We start from the raw sequence: 13,038 nt of genomic DNA, 5'->3' as shown, positions 1-13,038 counted from the left end.
ATTAGTTCATCCGCTCTGTGTCCCCCACCACCCCCTGGCCTCTGTGGACTGCCGCACCAGCTGCCCATTGACACCCTGGCGTCCTCTGATGGCTTCTTCACATCAGAAGTTCCTTTTAAGATGTAAATCAAGCCATGCCCACTCCCCTTCTGAATACTGTGACTTCCCACTGCACTTTGAATCTAAATACTGCCTCCCAGAGCCCCTCATCCATGAGGACAGACCCACACTCTCCTTTCCTTTCCCTGTCCCAGAGTGCTTTAGTGTTGTGCTTTCTTCTGCGGGAGGATACCCAGATGCAGCCTTCCCTCCACTGCTGTGTGGTGCTGTCTCCCATGGAGCCCCGGTAGGGGGTTCCTGGCTGTCCACCCAAATCCACCCCATTGTTTTAGCATACTCGGCACTGTCTGCAAACAAAGTGCTGAGCTTTGTGGGGCTTGCTCCTGCCATTCAGAGCTCAGCCGAAACAGCACCTTTTCAGAGCTGCCTGCCCTCTTTAATAAAACCACCAGTTGGCCTCTCGTGACCCAATTTTATCTCTGATAGATTTCTAGTATTAGTTTTGCGGGAGAAAGGACATTCCTCTTTGTTTAGTGCTCCAGCCTCAGCATCTAGAACAGTCCCTGGCAGACATCTGTATGTGGTAACTATTAGTTGGGTGAACAGATGGATGAGTGAATGAAAGAATAATGAATGACTCTCTGCTGAGATGTTAAATACACAGGTTGAAACAGTTATTAGATTCTCTCTTTGAGGTTATTTTTACATGTGAAAGTTTCTTTCTGAGGCCTGAGCTCTTGTTTTCCTCCAGGCTCTCAGTTCAGCTAAGTATCCGGACATTTGCCTCCAGCGGTCTGATTTACTACATGGCTCATCAGAACCAAGTTGATTATGCCACGCTCCAGCTGCATGGGGGCCACCTTCACTTCATGTTTGATCTCGGGAAAGGCAGAACAAAGGTCTCCCACCCTGCAGTGATCAGTGATGGCAGGTGGCACACGGTATGCCCTCAGGAAGCTGGTGAATCCCTCGTGCTAAGGTTTATTCCATCCATCCCTTGTATCCATTCCAGTTCGCTGTCATGAAGTGATCCCCTTTGGTTTCTAGGTTGCTTTGTGTCCACTATCTCCTCTATAGACATAAGCTTCTTGTAGGCAGGGACCTTTTCCGCATCCTGAAAGGCACTCAGCAGCTAACATTGGTGGAATGAATGAAAGGTACCAGAAGCGTTCTCACCTTGATGAGAAGTAAACCAAGCCTACCTGTGGCATGAGTGGGCCAACCCTTAGGTCATGGTATTTGCTTTCTTATAACTAGGCCTCGGGGGTTCTTCCCATTCTAACGTGCGCTTTGCCTGTGCCTGCTCCAGCCTCCTGCCAGGCTTGGTCTCCTCAACACCAACTGTGTAAAAATCAGAGCCATCCTTTAGGATTTCAGTCAGGTTATTACAGCTATAATAAACAGATGCTGCAAACAAATATCTGTTACAGTTTTCTCAGATTCCTTTAAAACTGTGGATATTCTCATTTTGCTCTAGGTCAAGACAGAGCACTTTAAAAGAAAGGGCTTCATGACAGTTGATGGCCAGGAATCCCCCACGGTGACAGCTGTGGGAGATGGTACCATGTTGGATGTGGAAGGAAAGCTGTACCTAGGAGGTCTTCCCTCTGAGTACAGAGCCAGGAACATTGGAAACGTAAGCTGTGTTTTCTGTTTGGAGCCCGTCTTACCTTTATTGTGGTTGTGCTTTTGTGGTTTTATTTGTAAAAGAAAAAGTTTATGTTGAATTATCTTGTTTGAAACTGGAGCTTGGCTGCATGATGCACACCTTTTAAACTGCATCCCTAAATTGTGTTGGGGCTTCCCCTTGAAGCTCAGCCAGCCTTTCCTATCTGTTAGTTAGTGAACATTTCCCCTTCCCCAGCCATTTAGCCCTGGTACAATGCAGGAAAGTCCAGTAGATTTGTATTTGCAGATTAGAAAACTCAGCATCTTGATTTCTACACTACTTAATCAAAATGATGGAAAACACTTTACTGCATTACTCGCCAAGATACTACTAGCTAGGAGCATTCCGTTAGATGTTTATGTAAACTATTGTGGAAATTCAATTTTAAAAACCAAAAGTTAACATTTTAATGTGTTTGTTGAAGCATAGGAACATTTTACCCTTGCCCTTCTTGTTCTACTTAGAGCATCTATTCTCATGTCACTTGGTTTAGATCACCCACAGTGTCCCCGCCTGCATTGGGGAGGTGATACTGAATGGCAAACAGCTGGACAAGAGCAGCCCAGTGTCTGCATTTGCAGTAAGCAGGTGCTATGCAGTGGCCCAGGAAGGAACGTTCTTTGAAGGCAGCGGATACGCAGCTCTTGGTATGTATTATCAATGATCTCAAAAGAAATCTTTGGGTTTATTTAGCCTGCACTCTGAAATGGATCCAGTGATATGTCCTGATAGGACAGGACCCCCTGAACAAGGCTGCAGCAAGACCATTTTAAGTGTTCGAGTTTATTCTAATTTCTCAACTTCTAATGTAAAAGCCTTCTCCCCCTCATGCTATCCAGATGGCCTGCTGCAGGCTTGTTCCCACCAGGAGAGCGGCAACTTCCGGCAGAGGGCAGACATGTGGTACTGGTTTTGGCTGCACTTTCCCTAAATTTATGTGAGCCATATTCTCTCTGCCCAAGTTAATAAAGGCCTTTGACAAAAATCAACATAAAATATCTAGACCAGCCAGCCAAATGCAAGTCAGATTTGATGAAGAAATTGACTCCATTGAGACTGTTGACAATACTGATCCTAAGTAGAGGAATTTAAGGGTCTAAAATGCCTTCAAATGTAAATTCCTCACGGCCTAGAACTAGCCTTTGTAATTCGTCTGGCCTTCCCTCTCCATCTGATCTGCTGTTTGCACTCACAACCCTGCTCCTCTTGGCCTCTGTTCTGCTGTCTACCACAGGGAACCACATTTCTCTGGCTTCCAGGGAGGTCCTGGTGGAAGATCAGGGGCGGGTGGGAGGAAAGGAAAAGCTAGCACACTTCTCTCCTTCACTCTGTGCTTCCAAGAAGCTCTGGTAACACAGCCTTCTCCCAATTTTCCTCTAACCCTGGGCTGAACAGCCGTCTGCTATGTAGCCCCAGTTTGTTTTCTCAGCTTTTCTATCACTTGAATAAAATATACATGTAATTAAATCCTCAAGTAAAAAAAAACCTAGCGTGGATATGAATATGCTCGGTAAATGACACCATACCCAGTATGTAGATATTGGGAAAATAAAGTGGACTACTGCTGGATAGATGATGAAGGGATTATATGGATCGAATCCCTTTCGGTTTTTTCCCTATATGTCTCTAGAAGAGAGGATGTGCCTGCCTGGGCTCCGGTCTGGCTCGGCCCTGGTAGGTCCTGAATAGCATCACTTCATCTTACAGATGAGGAAGCTGAGGATGGTGCTGGATCCAGAGAAAGAGCTGTAGCACCAGGCCTCCTGGACCAGGAACCAAAATGCACAGCCAGCCAGCCCACGGCCTCTCCGGCTCTGAACCCTCCGGGGCCAGGCTCACCCCTAACTCGGGGTTATCCTTGTATTTTTCAGTCAAGGAAGGCTACAAAGTCCGATCCGATGTAAATATAACACTGGAATTTCGTACCACCTCCGAGAATGGTGTCCTCCTGGGGATCAGCAGCGCCAAAGTAGATGCCATCGGATTAGAGATTGTGAATGGCAAGGTAAGTGCTTGATCTTGATGGGGTTCTCCTTTATCCCAGTGTCAGAGACGGAGCAATTGAGAAACAGTAGAAATACCTAGATCCAGGGGTGCCTGGGTGGTTCAGTCAGTTAAGCATCCGGCTTTGGCTCAGGTCATGAACTCATGGCTCCTGGCTTCGAGCCCCGCATCGGGCTCTGTGCTGACAGCTCAGAGCCTGGAGCCTGCTTCAGATTCCGTCTCCATCTCTCTCTCTCTGCCCCTCCCCTGCTTGTGCACTATTTCTCTCTCTCAAATATAAATAAACATTAAAAAATTAAAAAACAAAAAAACAAGAAATACCTAGATCCAAACTTCCAATGATCATTTCAGTGGAAAAGAGAAAAGGTTTAATTAATCTGAAAAAGATTAAAAATGACAAAAATGAAATTAAATTTAAAGCAAAATTGCAATCTTAATATAACAGAAATCTTTTCTCCAGAGGCATCTGAAAATTGCCAACCTGATGCTCTCCCTTCCCTAATATTTGTTAACATTTTATTTGGAAGTAATTACAGATTGATAGCAAGTTATAGTAAAATATGTAAGGAGGTTCCCCCGTGTTAGCATCTGCATAACTTTTTTTTTTTAATTTAAAAAAGGTTTTTTTCATATTTATTTTTGAGAGAGAGAGGCAGACTGCAAGTGAGGGAAGGGCAGAGAGTGAGAGAGAGACACACAATCCGAAGCAGGCTCTCAGCTGTCAGCAGAGAGCCCGATGCAGGGCTCAAACTCATGAACTGCGAGACTGTGACCTGAACCAAGGTTGAATGCTTACCCAACTGAGCTACCCAGGTGTCCCTGCATAACTCTTACACAACATCAAATCCATGAAATTGACATTGGCATAATCCAGAGTTTTTTTCAGTTGAGTTAGTTATACATGTACGTGTGTGTAGCTCTACACAATTTTGTTTAGCTTTATGTATCCACCCTCATAGTCAAGATACTTAATTGTACCTCAAGGCTCGCTCAACCCACCCCTTCATATCCACACCAACTCTCCCTAGCCCTGGGCAACCACTGATCTGTTCTCCAGCTCTCTGTTATTTCATGAGTATTATATAAATGATATGAGACAGTATATGTCCTCTTGAGATTGGCTTTTTTACACTCAGCCTCATTTCCTGGCATTGATCTGGGCTGTTGTGTTTATCAATGGTTCATTTTTCTTTTTTTTTATTGCAGAGTATTCCATGTGATGGATATACCACAGTCTAATTTTTTTAATTCAAAATATATATATATATTTTTTTCTGTAACTATTCTGCTCTTGCTTTTCAGTCGCCAGTCTTTCCCATGTTCGGAACAAAATGAACTTAACAATTAGGATACCTTAGTCTGTTTTGCTTGAAAACTGCCTCTAGGTGCAAGCAAGATGTGAGGGAAGAGAGTCTTCCTTGTCCTTTCTTTTCTGTAAGTTCTCTCTTGACAATAGCTGAGGTGTGGCTTGGCATTCCTGGTCTTTAGGCATAGCCTCTGTCTTTTGTGCACTAGGCCAGTTGTCCCTGGCAAGTTGTAACGAGTGGTCTGGAGTTTCAGCCATCACCAGGTTGTGGGAACTTATCCTGGAGATTATTAGGCCAACATCCCTTGCAGATCAAGCTTCCCATCCCGGTCAGGGGCACTGCTGTCTCTTCAGCCACCTCCTGCGTCCCCCAGAGGATCAAAGGAGAACTGGGGAGTTGTTGCCAGGCCATGGGGATGAAAGGCGTCTCTTAAATCCTCTCTACCTAACTACACTTTTCACCCTTTCTCTTGCACTGTGGTCAACTTGTGTTGCTCTGAAACTAAGATGCTTGACTCTTTTTAAGCTACTGCCTCCCGCAAGGAAGGAACAAGTCTCTGTGCTCTACATTTTCCCCAATTTTATTTGCAATCTCATTTGCCTATTTCTAGTACTTCTGCTTCTTCCCCACTGGGTTTCCGGCTGCGAGGACATCCTAGAATGGGGGTGAGGAGGATGTAAGAAAATCAGATCCACCTCTTGTCCTTCACCTCTTCTCCCCCCTTATTTCATCTTCAGGTCTAAACAAAGCTGCCTCTACATCATACCGCTTGCCCCTCTACACTGTGGCTTATAGCCAAAGGCTTCCTCATCTGGACTTCAAAAGAATTTTGAAAAATTCTGTATCATGTGCGCATTTTTATATGACATCTGAGAAACGTTATTAGAAGTGTAACAGTTACCAAAAATGTAATTTCTGATGTATATTTTACCTCTACTGTTGGCTTATTTTTCCTTTAAAACTTTTCTTTAGCTGTTGCCCGAGGGTCTATAGTGTACATCTTTAATTTATCACAGTTGACCTTGAAATACACAGAGTCACCTCTACAACAGTATTCTTACAAGTATTCCCTGCTAGCTTTTGCAAGTCTTAGATTTTTTTGTGTGTTACAACTTGCTGTGGTAGGGCACCTATAGTCTGTCACAAGAGAGTCGGTAAGTGGTCCTTCATAGGTGCTAGCCATCTGCTACAAACTGACCCTCTAAACCCATCAGCTCCTGCAGGCCTGAAAAAGGTACTGATTTGAGGGCAATGGCTTGGGCTTCTTCCCATGGAGGTGGTCATTGATCCCTTCTGTAATTTCAAGAGTGATGAAACCTGCATCCTTTATGAGGTTATTTTTCAAAATCATTGTTTTTCATAGCTTGCCCTCCTTTTTAGCAGAATGGGGGGATTTATCTACTCCAAGAGCATTATATAAATGAATGGTGTTCCTTAAACACAGAAAAATTCACCAAGGTATTTGTGTCTTATTTGTTTAGATCTTGTTTCATGTTAACAATGGAGCTGGTCGGATAACAGCCACATATAAACCCAAAGCTACCAGTACTCTGTGCGATGGAAGATGGCACACACTTCAAGCTCAGAAAAGCAAACACCGCTTGGTTCTGATTGTTGATGGGAATGCAGCTCACGCTGAAAGTCCACACACCCAGTCCACCTCAGCAGACACCAACAATCCCATTTATGTGGGCGGCTACCCTGGTACGTATGGGTGTCTGCTTTGCCCATTCACTTTTAAGGAGCTCTGTCAGTTTAGCTGGATACAGAATAGGGATTAAGAAAAATACATGGTTTGGGTGACAAATCCTTTACATTTTTAGAAAGCCTACCTCAAATACCTAGAAGTTCTTGGAAAAGTTAAAATAATCTACACAAGTAAATTCATCGTTAGGTAAGACTCTGAGAACACTGGATGCAATGTAAAGTAAGCGAGATGACTTTACCGAGGCAAGTCATCTTAGATGACCCCCCAGAGTAGGAAGTCATTTTAGGGCAGGTAACTATTTTAGAGGACAAAGAAACATGATCTTATCCTCTGACATCGATTCTGGATTTGAATTCTGCATTTCGGATGTTCCCAGTGATTTTTACAAATAACGAAATAAACATCTCTTTGATGACTTTTAAGTCATAACTATACCTTAAAATTACCATATATTAAAAGTTTTCATTGACTTATCACAGAAGCAACATATGTGGGAGAACAGTGTTCTAATTTTGATGAAGAAACTACTTGATAATTACTTTTGCTCCTATTGTGCTAGTCATGTCATTTAACAAAATTAAGCAAGACTTCTCTCTTAACAGCTGACGTAAAGCAAAACTGCCTGAGCAGCCAGACCTCCTTCCGGGGGTGCTTGAGAAAGCTCACTCTGATTAAGGGCCCACAAGTGCAATCCTATGACTTCAGCAGAGCTTTTGATCTACAAGGAGTTTTCCCTCATTCCTGTCCTGGGTCTGAACCCTGAATTTCAGAGCAACTCCCCAGTTGGAAATCATTGTTTATATTTTGAGGAGAATTGTTTTTGTGAATTAAAATCTCTCTTCAGTTCTGATTTCATTTTCAACTCAGGTTAAGTGTTTCCAGAGAGAAATTTTGTACTTATATTAAACTAAAACCATGTGTACAACAAATACCTCTATTAAATAGTTTAAAATGTAAATTGAATTAAGTGGCTCGCTTTTTCTTTGTAAACATTGAATATTCTGTTGATTACCTGACAGTTTTTCATGTGTTACATTTTGAATTTTATAAAAATATGGAGTCTGGTCGAAGATAGTGATGTAGGAAGACCCTGAATTCACCTCCTCCACAATCTATACCTATTTATAGAGCAGTTCCTCCTGAAGAACTGAGGGCTGGCTGGCTTCTGTGGCACAAAGCACATAAAGAATGGCAAGAGAGATGGGGACATGGTAACAAAAGGAACCCCCAGCGCTGTGAATTGCAGTGGGGAAGGATAGCATTGAGGGACCATGAGCTGATCCGTCTGCTCTACAGCACAGGAAAAAGCCATCGTTTAAAAGAGCAACTGGTATCTAAGAGATCCTCTCTTGTAAGTCCACCAAACAGGAGAGCTGCTGGAACTCTCTCTGGGTCAGAAGGGCTGGCAAGTATCATGGTTTACACTCCCCCGAACACCTTGATAGCACAGGCAGGAGCAGGGTTTGGTGCCTTAGCTGGCCTGCCACGTTAATACTGGGTTCCCTGGAGCACAAAAAAAAAGCCATGGTATAAAAGAGCAAATAGAATACAAAAGAGCCAGCCCTAAAACCACCAGACAGTGGGGGAGATGCTGGAACTCTTTCTAGGTTGGAGGGGCTGGCAAGTGCCATGGTTTACATTCCCCATCTACCTTGATAGTGTGGATGGGAAGAAGGTCCAGGCACCAGAGCTGGCCTACTACCTGAGTCCTGGGCCACTAGCCCACACCACCCCAGCCATTCCACCAAGGAGGCCCCGAAACAGCACACACTAGAACACCCCTTATCAATGCTCACTATAGCTCCAGCCATCCCATCAAGGTGACACAGGCACAAAGCACCCCAGAATACTCCATGCCTATACCACTTGGGCTCCAGACTGCTTGCCAGGGCACCCTGGTGAAGAGGATGCTGGGACTTCCTGGCTCATGCTGCTTTGGCTCCAGCCACCCCACCAAGGTGGCCAATATTCAGAGTGACCAGGAACCCGAAGCCCATGCCTGCCGTGGGGTTCCAGCCACATCACCAGGGCAGCCCTGGGGCAGAATGTCCCAGGATTCCCTGACCTGTGCCAGTTCTAATCGCCACACTAGGTCACTCCCTGTGCTTGTACCTACTGTGACTTCACCTGTCCTCAAGGATACCTTCTGGCCAGAGAGCCCTGGAACTGCCTGAGTCAATACCCACCATCAGCTACAGATCTCCTGCCCAGATGCCCCATACATGGAGCACCCCAAGTCCCTCTGGCCTGCCTCAGCTACAGCTGCCCACCAGAGTGCCCACTGCACGGAGAGCCCTGAAACACCTCAGCCCACATCCACTTCAGCTTCAGCTGTCCTTTCAGGGTGCATGGAGTACTCTGGGACAGCCCAGCCCATACCCATGCCAGCTCCAGCCATCACACCAGGCACCCCTAGCACAGAGTGCCACGTGATCCCCAGCCTGCACCAGACACAGCTCCAGCCAGCCAGCCAAAGCCATAAAGACACACACATTCTACACGGGAGCTGACCATACACAAGACCACTCCTTCAAGTTTAGAAGTGCTGCTCCGCCTATTTCAGAGGATCACACACAGAAAGTCAAGTAAAATGAAAGACAGGGGCATATGCTCCCAATGAAAGAACAAGACACAAACTCAGAGAAAGAACTAAATGAAATGAAGATAAACAATACACACGATAGAGTGTAAAGTAATGTTCGTAAAGATGCTCATCAGACTGGAGAAGAGTGGAAGAACTCAGTGAAAACTTCAACAAAGAGACGGCAAATATAAAAAAGAATCAGAATTGAAATTAATAACTGAAATAAAAAACACACTCTAGGGAGTCCATAGATTAGTAGATGCAGAAGATATCAGCAGTCTGGAAAACAGGGTAATGAAAAGCACTCTGGCAGAACGGAAAAAAGAAAACAGTATTTTAAAAAAGGAGGGTAGGTTAAGGGATCTCTTAGACAACATCAAGCAAACGTTTACATTATAGGGGCCCAAGAAGATGACAGAGAGAGAAAGGAGCAGAAAACTTATTTGAATAAATAATAGCTGAAAACTTCCCCAACCTGGGGAAGTAACGGATATCCAGGTTCTGAAAGTACAGAGTTCCAAACAAAATGAACACAAGAAGGTACACAACTAAACACAAAATTAAAATGTCAAAGGTTAAAGATAAACAGACAATTTCAAAGCAGCAAGAGAAAAGCAAACTGTTATATACAAGGGAAACCCTATAGGGCTTCCAGCTGATTTTTCAGTAACCACTTTGTAGGCTAGAAGGGAGTGGTATGACATATTCAAACAGCTGAAAGACAGAAGCCTATAACCAAGAATATTCTACCCAGAAAGATTATCATTTAGAATTCAGAGACAGAGAAATAGTTTCCCAGTCAAAAGTTAAAGGAGTTCATTGACACTGAACTGGTGTTATAAGAACCGTTAAAGGGACTTCTTTAAGTGGAAAACAAAAGGTCACAGTTAGAAGAAAATTATGAATAAAAAGATGTAAAAATATGACAGCATATACATAAAAGGTGGAGGGAGTAAAAAAGTTCATTTAGGATGTGTTCGTTCACACTTAGATAACCATCAACTCAACATACACTGCTGTATTCTCAGGACCCTATACATAAGCAAGCCTCATGGCAACCCAAACCCCAAAACATAACACATAAAGAGAAAGCCAAATATGACACTACAGAAAGTCCTCAACTGCAATAAAAGAGAGCAAGAGTAAAATGGACAAAGAATTACAAAGACCACTGAAAACAATTAACAAAATAGCAGTAAGTACATACCTCACGATAGTTACTTTAAATTAAATGGACTAAATGCTCTAATCAAAAGACATACAGAAGCAGAATGGATAAAAAAACAAGACCCATCTATATGGTGCCTAAAGAGACTCATTTCAAACCTAAAGACAATACAGACAGAAAGTAAAGGGATGGAAAAAGATATACCATGCGAATATGGGGGTTAGGGGGGGAAGCAACACTCACACCAGACAAGATGGACTTTAAGACAAAAACTATGATAAGAGTCAGATAAAGGCAATACATTATGATAAAGGAGTCAATCCAACAAGAGGATATGTAAATATCTATGTACCCAACACTGAAAAACCTAAATACATAAATATAAAAGGAGAAATTGACAGTAATACAATAATAGTAGGGGACTTCAATACTCCATGTACATAAAAGGAAAGAATATCCAGGCAGAAAACCAGTAAGAAAATAGTGTCTTTGAATGACATACTAACAAGACAAACCAGGTATGTATAGAACATTCCATTCAAAACCAGAGAATACACATTTTTTTCAAGTGCACACGGAACACTATTAGGATATGTCAGGTTACAAAACAAGTCTCAATAAATTTAAGATTAGAATTGTATTGTGTACCCTTTCCACAATTGTATGAAACAGGAAATCAACCACACACACATAACACACACATGCACACCACAAAACACAAACACATGGAGGCTAAACAACATACTACTACTAAACAGTAAATGGGTTAACAAAGAATTCAAAGAGGAAATTGAAATAAAAATGAAAACACAACAGTTCCTAAAGATTTTGAACTGTTGTGTTTTGATTTTCATTTGAGAAACTGAAAACCGTTCTAAGAGTGAAATTTATGGTACTACAGACCTACCTCAAGAAACAAAAAAATTCTCAAATAATCTAACCTCACTCTTAAAGGAACTAAGAAAAGAAGAAAGCCCATTTAATCTACAATAATGGAGTCAACAATATACAATGGGGAAAGACAATCTCTTTAACAAATAGTTCTGGGGACCCTGGACAGCAAAAGAATGAAATGGACCACTTTCTTACACCATACACAAAAATAAAGTCAAAATGGATTAAAACCTAAATGTGAGACCTGAAACCATAAAACTCCTTGAAAAGAACATAAGCAACAATTTCTTTGACATCAGCCACGGAAACATTTTTCTAGATATGCCTCCTTAGGTGAGGGCAAAAAAAGCAAAAATAAATTTGGACTACACCACAATAAAAGGCTTCTGCACAGTGGAGGAAACAATCAACAAAACAAAAAGGCAACCTACTGGATGGGAGAAGATATTTGCAAATGATACATTTTATAAGGAGTTAATATACAAAATATATAAAGAACTCATACAGCTCAACACCAGAATACCCAAATAAAATGGGCAGGGGACCACACATTTTCCAAAGGAGACTTACAGATGGCCAACAAACACATGCAAAGATGCTCAACATCACTAGCCATCAGGAAAATGCAAATTAAAACCACAATGGGAGATCACCTTATACTTGTCAGGATGGTTAGAATCAAAAGGACAAGAAATAAGTGTTGGTAAGGATGTGGAGAAAAAGGAACCCTTATGCACTACTGATGGGAATGTAAACTGGTGCAGCCAGTGTGAAAAACAGCATGGAGGTTCCTCAAAAAAAGTAAAAATAAGGGTGCCTGGTGGCTCAGTGGGTTAAGCATCCGACTTCAGCTCAGGTCATGATCTCACTGTCCATGAGTTCGAGCCCTACATCGGGCCCTGTGTTGACAGCTCAGAGACTGCGCCTCCTTCGGATTCTGTGTCTCCCTCTCTCTCTGCCCCTCCCCTGCTCACATTCTCTCTCAAAAATAAATAAACATAAAAAAAATGTTTAATTAAAAATAGAACATATGACCCACTAATTCCACTACGGGGTATTTACCCAAAGAAAACAAAAACACTAATTCGAAAATATATATATACACTCCTATGTTTACTACGGTATTATTTATAATAGCCAAGATATGGAAGCAACCCCAGTGTCCATCAATAAATAAATGGATGAAAAAGTGGACAGCATACTATAAAATGAAAAAAAGCAAAAACAGACCCATACCTACAGAGAACAAACTAATGAGGCCAGAGGGGAGTGAGGCGGGGCAATGGGGAAAATGGGTGAAGGGGGGTGGGAGGTACAGACTTCCACCTATGGAATGATTAAATAATGGGGATAAAAAATAATAGCGTAGGAGAGAAGATGGCGGCGTAGGAGGACGTGGGGCTCACCCCGCATCCTGCTGATCACTTAGATTCCACCTACACCTGCCTAAATAACCCAGAAAACCACCAGAAGACTAGCAGAACGGAGTCTCCGGAGCCAAGCACAGACGAGAGGCCCACGGAAGAGGGTAGGAAGGGCGGCCAGGCGGTGCGCGCTCCACGGACTGGCGGGAGGGAGCCGGGGCGGAGGGGCGGCCCGCTGGCCAAGCAGAGTCCCCGGGTCTGGCTGGCAAAAGCGGAGGGG

General features: G+C 43.1%; 1 protein-coding gene across 1 annotated transcript in view; it reads left to right on the top strand.

Moving 5' to 3' along the window:
- Positions 1-7,711, top strand: part of LOC131490371 (laminin subunit alpha-1-like) — a 137,888-nt gene extending 130,177 nt beyond the window's left edge. Inside the window, 6 exon segments of the mRNA XM_058692674.1 lie at positions 812-1,001; positions 1,538-1,696; positions 2,223-2,376; positions 3,601-3,734; positions 6,522-6,744; positions 7,351-7,711. Coding sequence (XP_058548657.1) covers positions 812-1,001; positions 1,538-1,696; positions 2,223-2,376; positions 3,601-3,734; positions 6,522-6,744; positions 7,351-7,511 — 1,021 coding nt within the window. The 3' untranslated portion in view covers positions 7,512-7,711.
- The last annotated feature ends 5,327 nt before the right edge of the window (positions 7,712-13,038 follow it).

The sequence above is a fragment of the Neofelis nebulosa genome, chromosome 11 (genome assembly GCF_028018385.1).
Source record: "Neofelis nebulosa isolate mNeoNeb1 chromosome 11, mNeoNeb1.pri, whole genome shotgun sequence".
In the NCBI taxonomy this organism is placed as follows: domain Eukaryota; kingdom Metazoa; phylum Chordata; class Mammalia; order Carnivora; family Felidae; genus Neofelis; species Neofelis nebulosa.
This window is presented reverse-complemented; position numbering and strand designations above follow the sequence as displayed.